The 22,018-nt window shown below is 44.1% G+C and overlaps 1 protein-coding gene across 5 annotated transcripts in view; it reads left to right on the top strand.

Moving 5' to 3' along the window:
• GPC3 (glypican 3) overlaps positions 1 to 22,018 on the top strand; it is a 192,103-nt gene that overhangs the window by 109,762 nt on the left and 60,323 nt on the right. For all 5 annotated transcript variants that reach the window (XM_061598743.1, XM_061598747.1, XM_061598746.1 and 2 more), the window contains exon 4: positions 19,886 to 20,019. In XM_061598743.1, the coding sequence (XP_061454727.1) occupies positions 19,886 to 20,019 (134 nt within the window). The remainder of the gene's footprint in view (positions 1 to 19,885; positions 20,020 to 22,018) is intronic.

The raw sequence follows: 22,018 nt of genomic DNA, 5'->3' as shown, positions 1-22,018 counted from the left end.
CCTGCTGTGTCTTTGTTCAATGACTTTGGGGATTTGTTTTAGCTGCTGTGTTGTGTAACGGTGATGCTAAATGGTTTCTGCTGCTGCTCATTCATGATTAGGCTTGCAAACCAATGACTGACTTTCAAGGTTACAAATGCAGGCTGTTAAAAGAATTTACATTTTCCACCTTTTTACCTTCTCTTGAAAGTATCTCCCCTCATCCCCAAGTTCATCCCTGGTAGTCTTTTTGTTTTTAAAGTCAGTTTCCCTTTGCAAAGTTTCCCCCCCATGTGAAATATAGTTGGGAAAAGCCACCACTTTAATAGGAAAAGAGGGGACATTTTAAAACATTCAGCTTCCACTGTGGTCAGTGGTCAGGGTGTTTGATGGGACTTGGTTTACTGCCAGATATTTTGGACTACAACTGTTGGACACTGATGTCCCAAACACCTGGAGGATGCCAGCTTGGGGAAGGATGGTTTCTTGTCTAACCAGGTTCCCTCTACAGTCAGTAGCATCTTGCTGGTATCCATCCATTCCTTTGTGTCTCTCTCTCTCTCTCTCTCTCTCTCTGTCCCCACCTCCAAGCCAGTTGTCACCCCTGCACTGAATTTTGGAGTGTAATCTCCTTGGGGCAGAGCCTGTATAGTGCTCCTTTGAAGCATCATGCACATGACCAGAATCAGGCCTCTAATGGCCTGGCACCTACTACCCCTTGGAATTCCCTCCCCTTAAATATTAGGCAGGCAGCATCTCTGTTGGTTTTTTGGTGCCTGCTGAAGACTTTCCTCTCCCAGCAAGCCTTTTAAGTAGGGGATCTTTCTGTGAACATTTGGAGCTGAATGCTGACAGAAGCTGAGCTACAACAGGATCCCTGAGGAAGGAGCACACTTTACCCTGGATATAATCACACTGCAGTTCATGGTTTCAGAAAACCAGAAAGCTTACATTTATTGTAGGAAATACATACTGGACAGGAAAGATTCTAGTTCTAGTGAACGAAAGTTGGAGTTGCAAAGAGCCAGGTGTGCTCTTTCATCTCTGCAGGGGAGAGAGAGAGAAAGGAAAGATGTCTCCTCTCCCAAGGTGGAATCAAGAAGAAGGGAGGAGTCAGGAAGTGAGGTCAGCAACCCCAAGAGTATATCAGTTGAGCACCTGAGGGAAGGTCAGCACAGGATAGGTCAGAAGGACAGTCTAGGAAGCTCTGAGGTTCCCCTCTCCATCTCGTTGAACCCCATGCAAACCCCATCAAGTAGAGTTGCATCCCAACACTTCCCACATGGCCCCAATCTGCCTCTGTACAGTAATTGTTTTTAGAAGCTTTAATTGTTTTATTGCTTGTGTGTTTGCTGCCCTGGGCGCCTTTGGAAGGAAGGGTGGGATATAAATTTAATAAAATAAACAATAAACAGGGTTTGTTGATCTGCCCTTCCTTTCATGGGTGATCCCAGGGCAGGTTATAAGAATGACAGAATAAGAAAGATAACAACAGCAACGTACTCCTCTACAGCATAAAATGATCTTCAGAACACAGTTAATCATTTGATGCAGCGCATTACTTCTGAAACTGTCACAGTGCAACTGTCACAGATGGGATAGTGAAGTAAAAGCTGCCAGCGGGCAGGGGAGCAGCCGCCGGGTCACCTGGAGCCTGGTGAGTGGCTCACTTCCGGAGAGGCCCCTGCAAAGGACCAAAGCGGCACAACTCCCCTCAATGCCCTCTCGCTTGGCTTTTCTCCTGCCTGTCTCAGCTTCCAGCTGCTAACCTTGCTGCTGTGTTTTATCACGGATGTGCTCAGTCAGTTTTTAAATTGCCATTCACGGAGATAGGGAGGATAACTAATTTTTATGCCTGGTTATGTTTCCATTGGAGCTATTTCACACTCGGATGTCAAAAAGAAGAGGAGAAAATGTCAGGCTGCATCACAGGAAGAGTTCCATTGGCTCGGTTGCGAGAGCAGTTGCCCCTTGGCTCCTCTTCTTCCTCATCTGCCACCTGATGATGTCTGTTCCAGGAGGCTCCACCTGCATTGTTTCCATCCCGTTGACTCAAGAACTGTAGCTTTCATGACAGAATGATTGAGCTTGCTTTTTTGCTCTTCTGTCATGATCCCCTTTTCCTTTGTGTCATGGCTTTTAGATTGCAAGCCTGAGTGCAGGGACTGTCTTTTTACTTGTTTGTTCATTTATTTAAGAGTGTCTTAACTCTTGTTGGCCTGCCAATTCTTTTCCTTTTGTGGGCAGGGGGAGACTTGAAAAGAGACAAAAGTGTTTGCAGTGTGCACATACAAATGTAGGAAGCTGCCTTCTACTGAATTCTAAATCAGACCAATGGTCCATCTAGCTTAGCATTGTCTACACTGGCTGGCAGCAGCAGCTCTCCAGGGTTTCAGGTAGGAGTCTTTCTCACAGCTGTACCTGAGAGGCCACTGGGGATTGAACCTGGGACCTTCTGCATGCAAAGCAGGTGCTCCAGCACTGAGCTGTGGCCGTTCCTCATGGCAAGTAGTGGTACTACCTTCTCACATCCATTTGAGTTGGGGCTCCACAGCACCGAAATGCAGCTGCTAGGCGAAATGGAAGCTGTTGGGACCTGGTTGATCTGCCGTAACCACCACCTCCTTCTTCAGGCATCCTTTATCCTAGGATAAAGCTGGGCTAGATGGCCTCCCCGATCTGGCAGGGCAGCTCTTGCGTTCTTTCCTACCCACTACCCGCCCTCCCTCCAGTGGGGCAATGGGGCGCAATGCACATTTATCAAAACTGGGACTAGTCTAATCCAACTAAATACTATTTTAGAGATAATTTAGCCGGAAATGTGGACAGTGGAGAGCAACAGACAGTCATTAGATTTTTCTTCCTTCCCCGGAGGGGAATGAAGTTATTTTCAAATTAAAATCCTTGAATCGTTCTTTCTATAAATATGTGGATCGGGTGTGTGTCTCCGTGTGTTTTTGTTACTAAACAAAAGATTCCTTGCTCGCTGCATGTCTTGTTTTTCTGTTTAGAGCATTTCAGTTTTTGAATGGCAGATTAGATCTGGCTTCCTTTATTGGAGAAGGTCCTTTGTAAATATGTATGACATTGACCCACATGCCGATTTCTTTCTAAGATTACAGCCAGCACTCTCCTCCAAATTGTCCTACTTTGTGAGAATTGGGCAGAATGGCTGAGGCTTCACCAGATAGTCTGGGCTGCAACTCCCATCAGCTCCAGGTCTAGGGGCCTGCGAATACATTTGGAAATGTTAAAAACAAAATGCTGTGGGTGCCACAGTATACCCATTTCACAGAAGAATGCTTAGAAACATCACCCAGAGGCAGAATACTTGCACACCACCTAGAACTAAAATAAAATAAAAACAGGCAACACCTCCCTCCAAATCAGGCACAACACCCCACAGAAACAAAGCATCCAAAAGTAGACAAGAGGCACATTCAGCCCCACCCTCTGCTTCTGGTGAAGGGAGAGGGAAGAGGCAAGGCAGTTGGAAACCTGCACTTTACTTTCCTCTTCCCCCACAATATTGTCCAATTTTTTTTAAAAAAAAGCCAAAAACCCTGACATTTTTATTTCAAAAACAAAATCAGGAGTGGCAGGGGGCCTTGGAGGGCATCATGTTGGGGACCCCAGGACCAGAAAGAGAGAAAGTTTTTCTGATATGTTCAAATGTGTCTCTGGGCCCAAAATGATTGGGGACCCTTGCAATAATGCATCCATCTTATAACATACACATACAAGAAATAAGGACCCTTCTTATAGGTGGGCCTGAAAACCAGGTGGGCGCCCATTTTATGTCCTGGGCCTCTGTAAAAAGCAAGGTACAGTAGCTTGTGGGTCTAGTGAAGTGACCCACAAGTTGGCTTCTTCTGTACTCCGTTTTTAAATCATTCCTGAAGAGGGGCCAAGACTGGAGGGTGTGTTTTGTCCTAACCTTCTGACCATATGTCTTGTCTAAAAGACTTTCTTTCCTAGATGGGTGTCGGTCATCATCAATATGTTGCTGGTAACATGAGAGTTACTGCAATGATTCCAGAAGGGTTTTTATTGGACTGTAAATCTAAACAAGCTGCAAGCCTTACAAGGTTGCTTCAGCTCAGGCATTCCGAAAATGTGATTACCTTCTACTGGCTGGTAATTAAACGGCCAGCTTTTGTTGGTACGCCATGCTAGACCTGTGTTATATAAATATGTACACTTGCTATTAAGTTGCTGATAGAGAGAGAGAGGAGGGGAGCGGTCTCGTTAAGGAGATGGGGTGGCCTCCGCAGCGTTCCCTTCCCTTCTGGCTCTGCTCTTTATGAGCGGTAATTTGGAAAGGGCCTTATTAAAGTCACTGGTGGACAAGTTAATGTCCTCTTTCTTAGAATATTGCTTTTCTCTCTGAAGATGATAGTCAGTCATGAGGAGGGCACGGGCACTAATTGCAGAAAACCACATCCGAAAAGGCCTCTGCCTTCCAGAGTTTGATGGGGCTGCGCTTCCCTGCCTTCTGTAAATCTTTTGCGTTCTTAGAGAAAAGTTATAAAGCATCATACGCTTGCTTGCGCATTGTAGTGATCCCTTCCCGAATTTGGAGGGATGAGGTCTGTGGCTTGTCATTGCTGGTTCTTAAATAATCTCCCCCATGGCTGGCAGTGTTTGATTTTTTTATTTCCAAGGTAGTCAGCTCACTGCCTTCCAGATGGAATGTACCAGCCCTGCGATCACTTAAGATGGCATTTTCTACATCTTTTGAGCATTCTATGATAGCCATGAGAGCCAGTGTGGCGTAGTGGTTAGTGTGTTGGACTACAACCTGGGAGCCCAAGGTTCGAATCCTCTCACAGCCATGAAGCTCACTGGGTGACCTGCCTCTCAGCCTCAGAGGAAGGCAATGGGAAACCCCCTCTGAATACCGCTTACTATGAAAACCCTATTCATAGGGTCACCATAAGTCGGAATCAACTTGAAGGCAGTCTATTTCCATTTTCGTGTTAGCCATGGGGATGGGTGAGAAGTATACTGTGATTTTTATAACATGCCCATTTATTACTCTAAACCAGGGTTAGCTAACCTCTGGCACTCCAGATGTTGTTGAACTCCCACTTGCTCCACGGTTAGGGATGAGGGGAGCTGGAGTCCAACAACATCTGGCGGTCCACAGGTTCACCACCGCTGCCCTGAATCGCTGATACATTCAGGTCAGTTGTGGATAGAGTAATTAGGAGTGGGCAGAAGGCAGACAGGGACTGACTAATAGCTCTCTGTGTAATTGAGGATAGTTCAGCCAGGGTCAGAAGAGGGCAACCAGAATGATCAAGGGGATGGAGCGACTCCCTTACGAGGAAAGGTTGCAGCATTTGGGGCTTTTTAGTTTAGAGAAAAGGCGGGTCAGAGGAGACATGATAGAAGTGTATAAAATTATGTATGGCATTGAGAAAGTGGATAGAGAAAAGTTCTTCTCCCTCTCTCATAATACTAGAACTCGTGGACATTCAAAGAAGCTGAATGTTGGAAGATTCAGGACAGACAAAAGGAAGTACTTCTTTACTCAGCGCATAGTTAAACTATGGAATTTGCTCCCACAAGACGCAGTAATGGCCACCAGCTTGGACGGCTTTAAAAGAAGATTAGACCAATTCATGGAGGACAGGGCTATCAATGACTACTAGCCGTGATGGCTGTGCTGTGCCACCCTAGTCAGAGGCAGCATGCTTCTGAAAACCAGTTGCCGGAAGCCTCAGGAGGGGAGAGTGTTCTTGCACTCGGGTCCTGCTTGCGGGCTTCCCCCAGGCACCTGGTTGGCCACTGTGAGAACAGGATGCTGGACTAGATGGGCCACTGGCCTGATCCAGCAGGCTCTTCTTATGTTCTTATGTTCTTATGTCCCCTTCCTCTGGGTGCACTCTAGTTTGTCAATATCCTTCTTATGATGTGGCATCCTGACTTGGACACAGAACTCCAGATGTGGCCTGACCATCGCAGCACAGAGCAGAAGTATTAATATTTGTGACATTGACACTGTGCTTCTATTGAAAACAGCCTAAGATTAAAAGCTAATGCACAGTGAACTTGTAAATAAAGGCATCCTAGTGTGTGGTTCAGACCTGGTTATGGGACTGAATCGGCCTTGGTCACCCTGATGGATGACCTTTATTGGGAGGAGGACAGGGGGAGTGCAACCCTGTTACTCTTACTTGATCTCTCAGTGGCTTTTGATACCACTGACCATGGTATCCCTCTGGGCCAACTTGGTGAGATGGGTATTGGAGGCACTTAGAGTGGTTCTGATCCTATCTCCAGGGTCATTTTCAGAGAATAGCGTTGGGTGATTGCCCCTGGTAGTTGTGTTGTGGGGTGCTGCAGGGTACCATCTTGTCCCCCATGCTGTTTAACATCTATATGAAGCCCTTGGGAGCGGTCATCAGGAGATTTGGGGTAAGGTGTCAGCAGTATGCTAGTGATACCCAGTTCTATTTCTCTGTAACATCTGAATCGGGAGAGGCCATGAAAACCCTGGATCGCTGCCTGGACTCAGTGGTGGCCTGGATGAGGGCCAGTAAACTGACTCTGAATTCTAATAAGATGGAGGTGTTGTGGGTTGGTGGTTCCCAACGTCAGATAATTGGTCAGTTGCCTGCTTTGGATGGGGTCGTAGTCCCTCTGAAAGAGCAGGCCCATAGTCTGGGGGTGCTCCTGGATTCATCTTTGTCGCTAGATGACCAGGTGACCTCAGTGGCTAGCGGTGCCTTTTACCAGCTTCAGCTGGTAAGACAGCTGTGGCCATTTCTGGACTGGGATAGCCTGACCGCTGTTGTCCATGCACTGGTAACCTCTAGTCTGGATTACTGTAATACGCTGTATGTGGGGCTGCCCGTGAGGTTGGCCCGGAAGCTACGAAAGAATTGGACTGGCTACCTATTAGCTACCAGGCTAAGTTCATGGTTCTAGTTTTGGTGTACAAAGCCCTATACAGCTTGGAACCAGGATACTTGAAATACCATCTTATCCCTTACATACCCAGTTGATCACTGTGCTCTACAGGTGAGGGCCTCCTGCAGATACCATCTTATCAGGAGGTCTGTTCCCTACAACATAGACAACAAACCTTTAGTGTGGCTGCACCTACCCTGTGGAATTCCCTCCCCTTAAATATTTGACAGGTGCCATCTCTGTTATCTTTTCAGTGCCTATTGAAGACCTTCCTCTTTCAACAAGCCTTTTAAGTGGAGACCTCATCCCAGTCTTCATCTGTGTTGGAATTGCTTTTTAATATGTTTTTAAACCTTTTTTTAAAAACAAAACAAAACACAATATGTGTTTAACCTTTTTACTCCCTTTTTAAAGAGGCTTTTAAAGCTTTTAAAAAAATGTTTTTAAATATATTTTGTTTTAAAGTTTTTTTTAATGATGTTTTATAGTGTTTTTAGTGCTTTTGTTTGCCGCCCTGGGCTCCTGCTGGGAGGAAGGGCGGGATATAAATCAAATAAGAAATAAATAAATAAAAATAAATATTAGCTGAAGTCATCCCCTGCAGATCTACCAGCTTTCTCTGCTAAATATCCCTTTTGGCTTAGGAACAACATGACGCTTCCTTATACAGCGTCTTGCTTGGTGTCCATCTACTTCATTTTTGTCTAAAGTGATTGGCAGTGACTCTTCAAGGTTACAGGTACAAATCTTTCCCAGCCCTACCTGGAGATTGAACCTGGGACCTTCTGAATGCAAAGCAGATGCTCCACCTTCGAGCTATTTCCTTTCCCGTAGTTGCAATCCAGTAAAATTCACAGCCCTTTTATGTGTGTTACAATTGCATCCGGTTCTCTCTCTGCCGTCTGGGGTTGTTGGCATATTTGGCATGAGTGGCTGACTGGAGTTTATGTGATCTTCCACCCACACCCCACACAGCTCTCTTCTTCCTCCTCCTCAACCTCCTCCCCCGCTGACACCTCTCTGACTTTCCTGTTACTAAACTTGCTGCTTAAGACAGTCTTCTAATGGATTGTTTCTGTTCTGCACTTAACCTTTCTAATTCTCCTGCCTCCCCCTCTTGTCAGGTCTACTGCCATGCAAATGCTTATCGTCTGCTAATGAGCAATAGAATATGATTTGTATGGGTGGGCAGGCATCGCACAGCATGCCCTCTGAACCTAAGCCAGCCGCCCCCACTTTGAGCATTGCTAATTGCAAGCTGCAGTGGAAATTGCTCGCAAGGAAAGCAAATAGAATTATGTTACTTTTTGTACTGGCATTTTTACCAGGCTAAAAGAACAGCTGGCTTCCCTCTTGTCTCTCCAAGCGACTCATGCCAGAGGCTACCAAGGGGTGTGCGTGTGCACCCACAGTTGGTTTGGGGATGGAACCAGTTCACGGGCAGCCTTACAGGGGTCCTGGCTCAGCAGAGTCTTTGCAGAGTCGAAGGCAGGAAAGAAATGCATACTTGGTTGCTTCTTATAGTCTGCTTCCATATTCCACCCTTGTTCTGCCGTGTGGCGATGACGATTCTGTGCAAATTAACTCCTGTGCCACCAGCCTCTGTCTGCATCACTATGCTGCCTTCACAGGGATGCTGGAGAGATATGGTTCAGTTCACATTTTAATGTGAATCTACCTAATACGCAGTTCTGGTAGCAAATTGCGCCCTGATGCAGAAATGTGTCTAAGTGAATTTAAGATTGGAAAAACGAGAAGTTGAGAAAAAACGAAATGGGCAGATTTGTCCATCCCTCTTCAGTCATTTAAAAATATGCCATTTCCATCATGTGAAAGGTGAGAGAGCAGCGACAAGCCTGTTGGTCCTGTTTGATTTGGATTCCTGCATTGAGCAGGGGATTGGACTCGATGGCCTTGTAGGCCCCTTCCAACTCTACTATTCTATGATTCTATGTTTTGTGTCGGACTCTGCAGCCCTCCATGTATTCCAGAGGAAATGTCTGCAGTGGGGAGGTTCCTTTGCTGATGAGGATTCACTGCATGCATTAGAACCTGAAGGTTATGTAAGGTTCCTAATTGCCCTCCACAAATGTAATGCCTAAATAAAGGGCTACATAATAGTGGTGCTCAGACAAGCAAGTGGCGAGCAAGCTTTTTGAGTCCATCAGAACTCTTAATCAGGTTGAATGTTAAGCACAGTGTGTGTGTGTGTGTGTGTTAAACAAAATAAGCTGGCTTGGTATTGAAGCCATGATGTCTGCATTGCTCAAAAATTCATTATTATTGTATAGGCTATCAAATGGCACGGCTATCCGGGTTCTCAAGAAGAGTGCCTGCATTTCAGAATTTACCAGTACACACTGGCTTCAGAGTATACTATACTGGAGTTGATGGCTCGATTATCTAGTTCGGGACAAAGGCAGCTCCATAGAGCAGGGGTTGCCAGATTTTTTCAACCAACTTTTGAGAGAGTGCTGGGCATGCCAGTCACAACATGGCTGCCGTGGTGGTGGTGGTGGCATGGCATAACAGAAAATTAGAAAAAGTACGGTCTTTTCTCCCTCCTTCATGTTTGCCGTGGGAAACCAGCTATGTCTCGCTGGTCCTGATTATGGAGATACAGCTGTTAAAGGCACAAGACCTCTGTCTTCCCCAGTGTCAATGAATAAAGCTTAGACTACTGTCCTGTACCCACGTGCCTAAGCCTCTTTGCAAAGGTTTCACATATTGCATTTGCCAATTGGGGAGGGGACTCTTTAACATCCAACAAAGTTATTATGTAGTAATATTTGCAGAAAATAACTTCTGGGAAGCACCTGATCTCGGATAAATCCACCACAGGAAAGATGCATCCTGGATGCTAGGAAAAAAGGGAGGACAAAATACGGAAATTCCAAGGACTACTAGAAGATAATAAAGAAGCAGAAAATGTGCCCTACACAGGAGGGAAAAACAAAAGCTCTTTAGGACCCCTAGGATTCCTATTACCTGGCTTCCAAACAACTCACTTACCAAACCCTCATTGAGAAAGAACATGGACAGGCAGAAGCAGCCAGTGTATCTCATTTCACAGAGATTGCTTAGAAGGGTGCCTATATATTTTGCTTCATAACTTTCTTTCTAGGAGGGCTGGAGACTTAAAAAAAATAGGAAGCTCAGATTCTGGGCTACCTGCTGGGAGCACCACTGAAGGACTTCTTGGGCACCATGGCACCCGTGAGCACCCGGGTTGGCAACCCTGACCACACAGTGATAAAACAACCTTCCTGTGTGTGGCTTGCAACACCAATTCATGTTAAGAATAAATGTGTGTGTTTGAAGCATTCATATACTCCTTTTCCTGCTTAAGAGTTTAAGGCAGGCAGACAGCTCCACCAGAACAGGCCTCAGATCACCTCCCAAGCTGGACAAGTCCCCTCCTAGCTGCATCTCCTTCTTAGCAGGATTGGTTTTGTCGACTGACTCTTATCCAGCTCATTCCTGATTCCAGGCATTAGGTCAGAACATTTTAAGAATTATTGTTATTTGGTGGTGTACATGCTTTTCCTCCTCCCCCACTTGATCCCCACAACAACCGGACCCCCACAATAAAACGGAACCCCATTGACTTTAATGGGGTGCATTGTGCAAAAATGCTGCAAAAGCGGCTTTTAAAGAGGGGAGGAAAGCCGCCACTTTAGCGGAACGCCGGTAAGCGGAGCACCGGTAAGCGGGGCCCTACTTTACTGTGAGGTAGGTTAGGCTAAGACACTGTGACTGGCCCGAGGTCACCCAGTGAGCTTCATGGCTGAGTGGGAGACTTGAACCCTGATCTCCTGGGTCCTAGTCCAACACTCTAACCTCTGCACCACACTACACTACACTGGTGTGTAATAGTAGTAGCAGAATCATAGAATAGTGCAGTACTAGCATAGTATAGTATAGCCAAGTTTCTCTTTCAGGGCTGAGGAAGGTTTGAGGGCCAAACTCTCTGTGATGGCAGCAGACGTGTTGGTTCTGCCTGCCCCATTCAGGTATAGAATGGGTTTGGTGGGGTGGGGTCTGATTTTAACATCAAAAGGAGTGTGTAAAGAGCGGAACCTTCTCTTCTCTTGCCGCTCTGTCTTCTTCTGGTATTGGAGCCAGTCTGAGAGAAAAAATCATGAAACTGAAAGGGGGGGCTATGAGTTTCAGTGCCTTTAGCTGTAAAGTTAGACACCCCCCGGCCCTCCTGTTTCGTTTAAGAACAGAGCAGGCCAGAGAACAAACAAAGATGGCAGCTGCCTTTTTGTAGGGTTTGGCTCCATAGTGTGAACATTCCATGAACCAACATCTTCTCAGCTGATGAACTATTTTATTTATTTATTTATTTATTTTGCAGATTTATATCCCGCTCTAGTCCAGAGATTCCAAATTCAGAGTGGTGAACAAAGTAAATAATTCACTAGTACAGAATCATACAAAATATAACAATAATTGCTAAAAAGTCAGAGACGTTTCCCTTTAAAAATTAAAAGCTTGATAAAATAAAAAAGTTTTGGTCTGACGACGGAAGTCCATAAGAGAGGGAGAGAGACGTATCTCAAGTGGTAGATTGTTCCAAAAGGTAGGTGCTGCGACAGAAAAAGCTTGTTTTCTTTTTTTTTTTTTTTTTTTTTTTTCAATAATTTTTATTCAGATTTTCATAAAACATACAAGACAAAATCATAAAACATTCAAAGACAAAAAACAAAATCAAAAATAGTTAAACAAAAAGAAAAAAAGAAAAAAAAAAACAAAAATAAAAAATAAAGCTTGTTTTCTAATGGCCATTTGGCGGATGGTAAACGTTGATGGAACCCTAAGGGTGTATTCAGCACTTGATCTCATTGGCCGATGGCTTTTAAATTTAAAGAGACGGTTCGCCAAATACGTCGGTGCTAATCCATGTAGGGCTTTAAACGTTAGAACCAGTAACTTAAACTGGTGTCGAAATTCTATGGGGAGCCAATGTAGATGATATAGAAGAGGCGTGGTATGGGCCCAAGGGCCAGTTCTTGTGATCATCCTTGCCACTGCTCTTTGTACCAACTTGAGCAGTCGAAGCGATCTAATCGGAAGTCCAACATACAAGGAATTACAATAATCTAGCCGCGAAGTTACCAAGGCTTGGGTTACTTTTCTTAGATCAGCCATTCCTAAAAATGGTTGCAGTTGGCGGACCAGCTTTAATTTGGCAAATGCAGCTCTTGAGACAGCCGCAACTTGAGGTTCTAAGGTCAAATTTGAATCCAGAATTATGCCCAAGCTACGGACTTGAGTCTTCAGAGGAAGTAGTATTCCATCCAGTGATGGTAAAAATTCAGTTTCTTGAGGAGAACTTTTTCCAATAAGGATGACCTCTGTCTTTTCTGGATTTAACTTCAGTTTGTTTCTGGTCATCCAATTCTGAATTGCCGTGAGACATAGGTTAAGAGGAAGGATGGCCTCTTTGTGATTTGGTGGAAAAGAACAATAAAGCTGTGTATCGTCCGCATACTGATGGTAATGAATTCCAAATTTTTGAATGATCTTGCCTAGAGGCCTCATATAAATGTTAAATAACATTGGGGATAGGACAGAGCCCAACTAGGTGACTGCCTATCAAAGTTCATTGCTTTTTCAGTCAAATACATTTTATTGACAGCGTCCTTATCCTTTTCTTACTCCAAGGAACTCCTGTTTTTTATCCTGTTCTTACTCCAAGGCTTACTTAAGTTACTCTCCCACCCACCCTTTAATCCTCACAACAACCCTGCGCAGTAGCTTAGGCAGAGAGAGAGCAACTGGCTGGAATTTCATTACCCAGCAGGAGTTTGAGTGCTTCTCTACCTTCTCCTAGTATGACACTCGGTCGTTTATATACCATATTGGCTTTCCATCCTTCTCAGCTAAGTGAATAGATTTTGCTTTACACCTTTTATTTTATTTTATTTAGTTTTTTAAAAAAATAATAATTATTATATGCCGCCCTTCCTCCCAGAATGAAAAGTAACAAAGGGTAAGATTGGCTGTCCTGTGTAATTGAGAACTTCTGTATGACTTCAAGAGCATAGAGAACCTTTCTTTTTCTTAAATTACTGGAATTTGAGCCACTTAATAGATTCTCTCCCTTGCCCCCACCACTCCTAAGTATGCCCCATTCTGTATTTCTTCCACCCGACTGAACCTGACGTTGACGTCTGTTGGCCATCAGATATACGCTAGTGGTGTGTTTTCCAGGGGAAAGTGTTAACTGGTGTGACAGAATCTGGGTTATTCCAAGCATTTGTATTTCGGTACTTTTACACATTTTGGCAATGAATTATTTAAGGCTCTTGCATTATGGAACTGGCTGCCGGGCATGAATGAAGCACGTTTCACTTTCCTGCAGCATGTGAGGTCATGTCAGAAAGATTTAGATTTAAAACATGACTTTTACATAACTTTGTCCAGTACACTACCTTCTGAAGGAGGGAGCAATTATTACAGAAAATCTTTGTATTGTTTTATTCATTTATTGTACTGCATTTATTCATTTGAATATTTCTAAAACTGCATTGTCATAGAAAAATAACAAGGAGCTGTAACAACATGAAACTGCTACAGTTATATCAATAAAAACATCAATAACGTATCAAGTTAAACTGGCTAGTAAAAAAACAAGTTCCAGAGGCTTGTCTGAAGAGTACAGTTTTCAACTGATGTCTAAAAATTGGGATGACTCTCCTACACCTCTAGTGGCAGGGAGTTCCACAAGGGAGGGCCTGCTGTGCTTGGTTCCTGGTAAAGGGTAACTGCGATCTTTCTTCAATCGTCCCAGAGTGCAGGACACAGAATAATTGCTTAAATAAATAAATACCTACTTGAACAGTTGTCACACAGAGGAGGGCCAGGATCTCTTCTCAATCATCCCAGAGTGCAGGAGACAAAACAATGGGCTCAAATTACAGGAAGCCAGATTTTGGCTAGAGCGATATGACATTGGAACCAATGACCTAGGGAGGTGGTGGGCCCTTCAACACTGGAGGCCTTCAAGAGGCAGCTGGACAGCCACCTGTCAAGGATGCTTTAACTTGGTTTCCTGCTTGAGCAGAGGGTTGGACTCGATGGCCTTATAGGCCCCTCCCAACTCTACGATTCTAAGGGGGGAATGCCCAGGAGGCTCTTCTTCCCAGCATGTTCCATCTGAGGTGGCTGCCTCATTTTGCCTAATGGTAGGGCCAGCCCTGTGTAAGGTGCTGGCATGCTGCTGTCAGACTGCCCCTTCCAACTGGCTTAAGTGCTTCAGGCCACCAGTCTGGACTCTGGGCTCCTCCTGGCGGGTTTTTAAAGATAAAGTTAGAATGAACATCCCCATTTCTACTCCCCCCCAAATAGGAAGGAGGGGCGTGATTCCTCTTTCTTCCACCCTTTATGACAAAATGTGTATAATGATTACAAGCATACAACAATAAGAGTGTGGCTTTTATTTTGGGGGGCAGGAAGAGAGATGTGTATTCACTTTTCTTAATCAGTATTCGCTGGGGAGATGTGCATCGCAGAAAGCAATGCAATCCATTGAGAATCCTGGCAGATTTAAATCTGCAATAAAAAGCCCTGGGGAAATTAAGAAGACAAAACATTAACCACAGACTAAACATTAACATATATTAGCATTTTTATTACACCTGTAGAAATGTTAAATGGGCCTGGCTACTACTATTAAAAACTTTATGTTCTATACCCCATCATTTCAATGCATGTTTTAAACATTTCCTCTAAAAAAGGAGAGAGGAGAATTTAATTAAACTGACTTCTATAGCAGCAAGCTAATAATGGACTTGAGGGTCACCTTATGGTAACTTTAAATGGAAGAAATGCACTTATTTGCATTGAAGAGTGTTCAGCTAACAAGTTACTTGCCCCCGGGGCGACTGCCGGCCAGGGAGAGAGCCCTTGGTGCTGCTGTTTACTGTATGGCTGCAAAAGGAACAGGAAAGGGGGGCTATAGAGATAAAGAGAGTGGAGCACTTTCCCTGCCAGGAAAGACTTGTCTTGATAGTAAAATATTTTTCAAGCCGCAAATGCTAAAGTAGAAGTATTTTTAACATTAATTAAAACAGAGTGGGGTGAGGAAACAACATCACAATTAGGAATGGACAAATGTGATTTTCCCCATTTTAAATTAAAAGTTCTCCACATTTCTGCGGCAATTTATGAATTTTTTCTTTTTCTTTTTAAAAAGAAAAACCTAATGCACATTTGTGGGCATTTTAGTGCAAATTTCTCCTACTAAACGCATGTTTGTATGCAGTTTTGCCTAATATGCACCTTTTTGCAAGTAATTTTCCCTAAGGCAATGCATTTTTATGTTATTTTCAATAGTATGTGTGTTTTAATGCACACTTTCTGCTAATATTTATGCATTTTTGTACATATCGTTTTGCATATATTGTACACATTTTGTGTAAAATTGGGAGGAGTGCAGATTTTGAAGGATAGCTATGTTATGGTTTGCCACAAGTGCGAATCAGGCAGTTTCTCATTAAAATGCACACACAATTGATTTCCTCCCCCATCCTTACCTGAAGCCGCACTAGATGCCCTCACCTTCAGCCTCCTGGACCAGCAGACCCGCCTGGAGCAGGAATGGGCAGACTTGGGGGATCTATTTTGGTTTTGCTCCAAAGAACACCAAAAGGTGCACCAGCTGGAGCCACTCACAAATGGAAACAAGCAGACACATAGCCCAGGAGTTTGTTTTTCATCCCAATCAGTGCAGACAATGATGAACTAAATGGCCCAGTGCTCAAACTCTGATTAGGACAGCATCCTAAGTTTGTATGTGCTTTGCCTTTGCTGGTGAGGATGGCGCTTTCAATCATTTACATTCTGCTTGGTGTGATGAATGTATTTTTGGAACCTTGGGGGGGATTTGATCTTCTTTGGGGCTTGCCAGGCCGATTAGTGCTTATTTAACAACTTCCCTGCTGGTGGCTCAGTGGGGGTGCATGCTGGCAAGGAGGATTGCAGAGAGAGAGAGAGAGAGAGCTTGGGCCCCGAACAAAACAAGTTAAAGGGGAGACTTGGAGTGCAAACGCAGCTGTGGAGAGAAAACTGTTTTGGAGAGGATAGTCCCAGGCGCCAAGAAGATCGTTGTGAGACAGCTGAGATCTAACCAGTAATTAAGATAGAAATGTCTTGACAGCAGAACAGCAGCCTGTGTAAACTCTGCAGCTGATAATATAGCGGTGGCAGGGGAGAGTGTGTGCAGGGTTGCTAATTTATTGACCAAACTAGAGTTGGTAATAGGGTGGGACGGCCTCCTTTCAATCATGGCGATTGTGCAGCTGGCAAAGGGCAGAGAAAAGGCATTTAGCCAAGGGCATTTAGGTAACTTGCTACACATAGGGGCTGCTCAGATGTAATTTGCCGGCAAACCAGGATCAAAGCATGCTTTGAGGCCCTGGCTTGCCAGATTCATGTGCAATAGCGAATGTGATTTGCTCTGTCTCCTGTTACAAGCTTCTGACTGCTCTGTGAGTGTGTAATTATTTGCACACATAACATATGCAGAGATGATGGCCTAGTTTGCATGTACATTTCGTGATTTATTAAGCCAAGGTTGCATGAGCCTTGCACTCTCATTCCTCCTTGGTGTGCTGTGATTCAACACTTCCTAGGTCTAATTAACCATAGTTTCTTGTTGAGTCCAAACCAAGAAACTATGTTTGTCAGGATCTTCAATCACAATTTGAAATTGGTTTAAGTTCCAACAAAATCTGGAGGACTCCAGGTTTGGGAAGACAGGGTTAGAGCAGAGCTTGGATTACTTTTAAAGAGGAACAAATTACAATTACTGTTACATGGGCCTAAAAAGGAATAAATTACTATCACAATAGTTCTGAAAGGAACTGATAACTCTACCGTTGTTGTTGTTGTTATGTGCCATCAAGTTGATTATGACTTATGGTGACCCTATGAATCAATGATCTCCAAGAGCATCTGTCATGAACCACCCTGCTCAGATCTTGTAAGTTCAGGTCTGTGGCTTCCTTTATGGAATCAATCCATCTCTTGTTTGGCCTTCCTCTTTTTCTACTTCCTTCTGTTTTCCCCAGCATTATTGTCTTTTCTAGTGAATCATGTCTTCTCATTATGCATCCAAAGTATGATAACCTCAGTTTCATCATTTTGGCTTCTAGTGATAGTTCTGGTTTAATTTGTTCTAACACCCAGTTATTTGTCTTTTTCATAGTCCATGGTATGCGCAAAGCTCTCCTTCAGCACCACATTTCAAATGAGTTGATTTTTCTCTTATCTGCCTTTTTCACTGTCCAACTTTCACATCCATACATAGAGATTGGGAATACCATGGTCTGAATGATCCTGACTTTGGTGTTCAGTGATACATCTTTGCATTTGAGGACCTTTTCTAGTTCTCTCACAGCTGCCCTCCCCAGTCCTAGCCTTCTTCTGGTTTCTTGACTATTGTCTCCATTTTGGTTAATAATTATGCCGAGGTATTGATAATCCTTGACAAGTTCAATGTCCTCATTGTCAACTGTAAAGTTACACAAATCTTATGTTGTCATTACTTTAGTCTTCTTGACATTCAGCTGTAGTCCTGCGTTTGTGCTTTCCTCTTTAACTTTCATCAGCATTCGTTTCAAATCATTAATGGTTTCTGCTAAGAAAATGGTATCGTCTGCATATTTTAAATTATTAATGTTTCTCCCTCCAATTCTCACACCTTCTTCATCTTGGTCCAATCCTGCTTTCTGTATGATATGTTCTGCATACAGATTAAACAAATAGGGTGATAAAATACATCCCTGTCTCACACCCTTTCCGATTGGGAACCAATCGATTTTTCCATATTCTGTCCTTACAGTAGCCTCTTGTCCAGAGTATAGGTTGCTCATCAGGACAATCAGATGCTGTGGCATCCCCATTTCTTTTAAACCATTCCCCTTTAGGATGCACACCTTAACGTGGTGAGGGGATTTGAGAGTGCTGAAGAAGCTGAGAGCAATGCCGTCAGGAGGCTAGACCAAGAGGCTAGACTCCTAGCAGGGGCACCCAAGGCAGAATGGTCAAAGCTGAGACACCAGACTAAGATGCATCCAAACTCAGAGGAAGGCAGTGGTAAACCACCTCTGAATACCTCTTACCACGAAAACCCTATGAACAGAGTATCCAAAATGCAACACTCTACCGTTACTCAAAAGTAATCACTACAATTACAGTTAAGTTACTTTTTAAAAAAACCTGGAGTGCCTTAAAGGTGCTGGCCAAAACAACATTAAAAGTAACACACACACAACACACACACACACACAGTGGGTAGTAGAAGAATTCCTTTTATCCATGCACAGTTTTATAAACCTTTATTGATGGCCCAACTTGTTGTCTTTTTCCCTCTAAACTAATAAGAAACAAAACAAGCTTCTCTTTGGAAATCTGAGGACTCCAGCCTTTGAAGGAACACCACAAACAAGGTTGCAACAATAGCTTCTGTGTAGGCATGCATGTGTGTGTATGTGTTCTGTTTGCGTGCCTGTCTTCCTGGAGCTCAGCGACCTAGAAAAAGGTGAAGGTGGAGAACGTTGATTGATAGCATTGACGTCTCTGTTTTAACATCAATTCACCACAGCGCTTATCGGGAACAGCTGAACACGATCAGCCTGTTGGGCCAGGAACATAAAAATTCAATAACGCCAGTCACTATCTGCCAAATAAACCCTCCTGTGGATGGATGAACCTTCAGAGTTTGAGCACAGCAAGTGGCATGGAGTGATTTAAGTCCCTGGAACCTGACAGGTGGATGTACACCACATTAATACAGGAGAGGGTTGCACACCTCTCATGACAAGCTCTGTCAGTTGGAATTGTTTCAACAAATAGCCCCCCCCCCCAAGTGGCCCTCCCTTGCTGATGGACTCAAGCTGTCAAATCTTAGGGTGGCTAAAACTCATGTGTTACTTTATTCCATTCATAACTGCTAAAATCCAAGGACATGTTGAACCTAACCAAATATTACAACTAGGAAACTATAGAAAAGAACAGGTACTTAAGATCTCACATGATGGAAAGGTAAGGAAGAAGTAGGAAACATTCTACCATCTGTGGTGGACAGGTCCAGTGACAAAGAACTACTGGATAAATATTGAGCGAGGAATTTTGCAGAATAGTGAAGTTGAATGTGGCTTTGCAGAGCCTTGCAATGTTTTTAGTGACTCTTATGGAGGGGAGGGGAAACCCAAGTACCAAGTCCTGGGAATGATTAGGCCATGTGGTAAGACCTAAAAGGTTCCTTTAGGCTAAAAACTGGAGGGTGGGAGAAGCAAAATAAAACAACCATAATAGAAACAATAACAAATAGCAAACAAATAGCAAATATTACAGAATAAGGCAAAAATAAAAAAGTAGGATGGTGCTATTAAATTAATTGCATTCAAATTAAGAAAACAGGCAAAGTCACTGGGAGCGGAAAATATTTTCAACTCTCGGAATAAAAAAGGGCTCACATCAACAAAGATTGGCTACAATTTAATTTTTATGAATTTATAATTGTCTGTATTCTGACAGTTTTTTAAATATAATTGTAATTTCATGTAAACGCAGTGTGTGTTTGTCATGTTAAAAGCAAAGATGAGAAATTCCTTCCATTTTTAAAGTTCATTGCCTTAAAATGATCAGGGCTGCAGCTTAGTGGAAGAGCCTCTGCTCGGTATGCAGAAGGTCTCCGGTTGGATCCCGGCATCCCCAGGCAGGTCTCAGCCAGACTTCTGTCTGAAGCCCTGAAGAGCTGCTGCCAGTCAGTGTTGGCAATATTGGTGTAGCCAGGAGAGTCCCAGGGGCCAGGGTTTCAGACAGGAGTCTGGCTGAGACCTGCCTGGAGATGCCAGGGGCTGCACCTGAGCTGGGACAACGGGCTGGCTTAGAATCAGACAGCTTTCTGTGTTGCTGACTTTATCTTGGGGGGAGAGAGAGAGCGGTTCATGGCACTTCTGCTTTTCCTTTTCAGACCAGCAAGTTATGCAGCCATTCCCAAAAGAGGGAGTACCGGTCAGTTTGGTATCCTGAGGATCTTTTCGTTGAGGAGAGAATGGTGCGGGTTGCCCATGTGGAACGCGAGGAAACTTTGTCCAGTAGGAGAAGGTGAGAAAGGCAGCAGCAGCCTTCTCTGGAAAGTTCCCATCAATTTTGAATATCCATGCATTATCCCGCCCTTCCTCCAAGGAGCTCTGGGCAGGGTCCTAGGGCCAATCCCTGGGTTTATCCTCACAACACCCCTTGTGTGCAACCTGCTGTCCTTCCATCGACAACTGAAGACTTTCCTGTTCCGACAACTTTTGGAGACTGACTGCAAGGGCTATTAAATCGGCTGCCGGGGTTTTTTTAATCACTATGTTATTCTTGGTTTTCATTTTTTAGTTAGTTTCATTACATTTTAATTCACTTCTGTATGTTTTATTTATATGTTTTTAAACTGTGTTTGTTTAAATTTTTGTAAGCTGCCTTGAGTCCCAGTTCTGGGGGGAAAGGCAGGATATCAATGAATAAAGTAACCACAACCACCTTCCTGGGGGGGGCACATGCCTGTGGGGGCACAGCCAGAGGCAACAAGTAGGTGGAGCAACAGAGGCAGCTCTGACTTTTGCAAAAGAGGTTATATTCCAACGATACACAAGGCACATACAAGGTTCGGCACACATACGCAGAACACAAATTTTCCATCCAGAGAAACAAGAGGCATCATCACAATTCAAGGACATTTTCTGGTCTGGCAAGAACTCTTGAGGATGTGGATCAAAGCAGAGCTGGTGAGGGGCGTGACTTAAAGAGAGAGGGTGTGGCTTGGGGACAGTCCCAAGGGCCAGATAGAAAGGGCTGGAGGGCCACATTTGCCTCCCCTTGCCCCACACCTAGAAGAAGGAAACTTCCACTGTTTTGTAAGGAGTAGGATTATGCAAAGGGTCAAGAGATGACCCATTTCTGGGAGGGCCTCTGCCTGCACCTTGGATTAAGTCCTGAGGTGTGGTGGAAACTGTTGTTGGAGTCAAGACCTGGCCCACCTTAGTGGCATTGTTGAGCTCTGTTTCCTGAGTTTTGGTCCAGGGAACCAGTAATATAAACTGGACCAGTCCTAAGTTTTGCTCCTGTTAATTGCTTTTCACAGAAGTCACCCTAAAGTGGCATTTGATCACGTCAGCTTCACAGTGGTGAACTACAACCCACAAGACCCCAAAGCAAAATGTTTCCTCTTTGCAAGAGGGATTTAATTGGGCAAAAAGAGCTCTCTCTAGATCACTTTCTGTTTCGTATTCTCATAGTAACAGATGCCGCCTCCTTGGCTGAAGGCCAAAGCCCCGCTAGTGTCGTTCCTTAACGGGATTCTGTTTCCTGTTGGAGATCTGCAGAAGCCCTTGTATTATCCTCAATGGATGTGCTGCGTTACTCCTCAGCAGCACAGCAGGGTAAAATAAAAATGATACATCCATATTTCAGTTTCTCTCTGTTTTTTTATTGCAAAGTCTGTGTGAGGCCTTGCCAGAACCTGAGCATAGGGGGAAACCTGTGTGGCTAAAAAAACATAATGGAGAGAGATGAGAACTCCCATTGGCCGCATTGCAAAAGCTTGCATTTGTTTGGTCTGCCCCCAGCCGGGTGCTTTATGGCTTACTACTAATCTTTGTAATAGTTTACTTCAGTCTGAAGGGGATTTACTGCCTCCAACCGTCTGTTAAAATAAATAACAGGAAATAATAGCAGAAGAAAACTACAACCAGCCGCGTTGCAGCAAAACCCGTAAATGAAGGGTGTCGTGCCCCCCCCCTTTTCAGGAGTTCTATAAAACAGATCATTGTGGCAGGTGCAATTTTTTACCGCATAATTCAGCTGTTCTGGATGAAGCTGCACTCTGTGAAATTCCCCCACTTGATTATGACAGAAGCACAGATGCTCTAACAGTCCCTATTTTCTGGTTCTTACTAAATCACTGTTGTCCCACTTGTAGGGATGGGGAACCTGCTCCTGGACTCCAACTCCCATCAGCCCCAGCAAGCCTGTCAGTGGTCGGGGATGATGGGAGCTGGAGTCCAGCAGCATCTGGAGGGACGCAGGTTCCCCAACGTGCCACTGGGTTTTTTGTGTGTGT

The sequence above is a fragment of the Rhineura floridana genome, chromosome 16, assembly GCF_030035675.1.
Source record: "Rhineura floridana isolate rRhiFlo1 chromosome 16, rRhiFlo1.hap2, whole genome shotgun sequence".
Classification (NCBI taxonomy): Eukaryota; Metazoa; Chordata; class Lepidosauria; order Squamata; family Rhineuridae; genus Rhineura; species Rhineura floridana.
The sequence above is the reverse complement of the archived record's forward strand: the minus strand, read 5'-3'. Positions and strand labels throughout refer to the sequence as shown.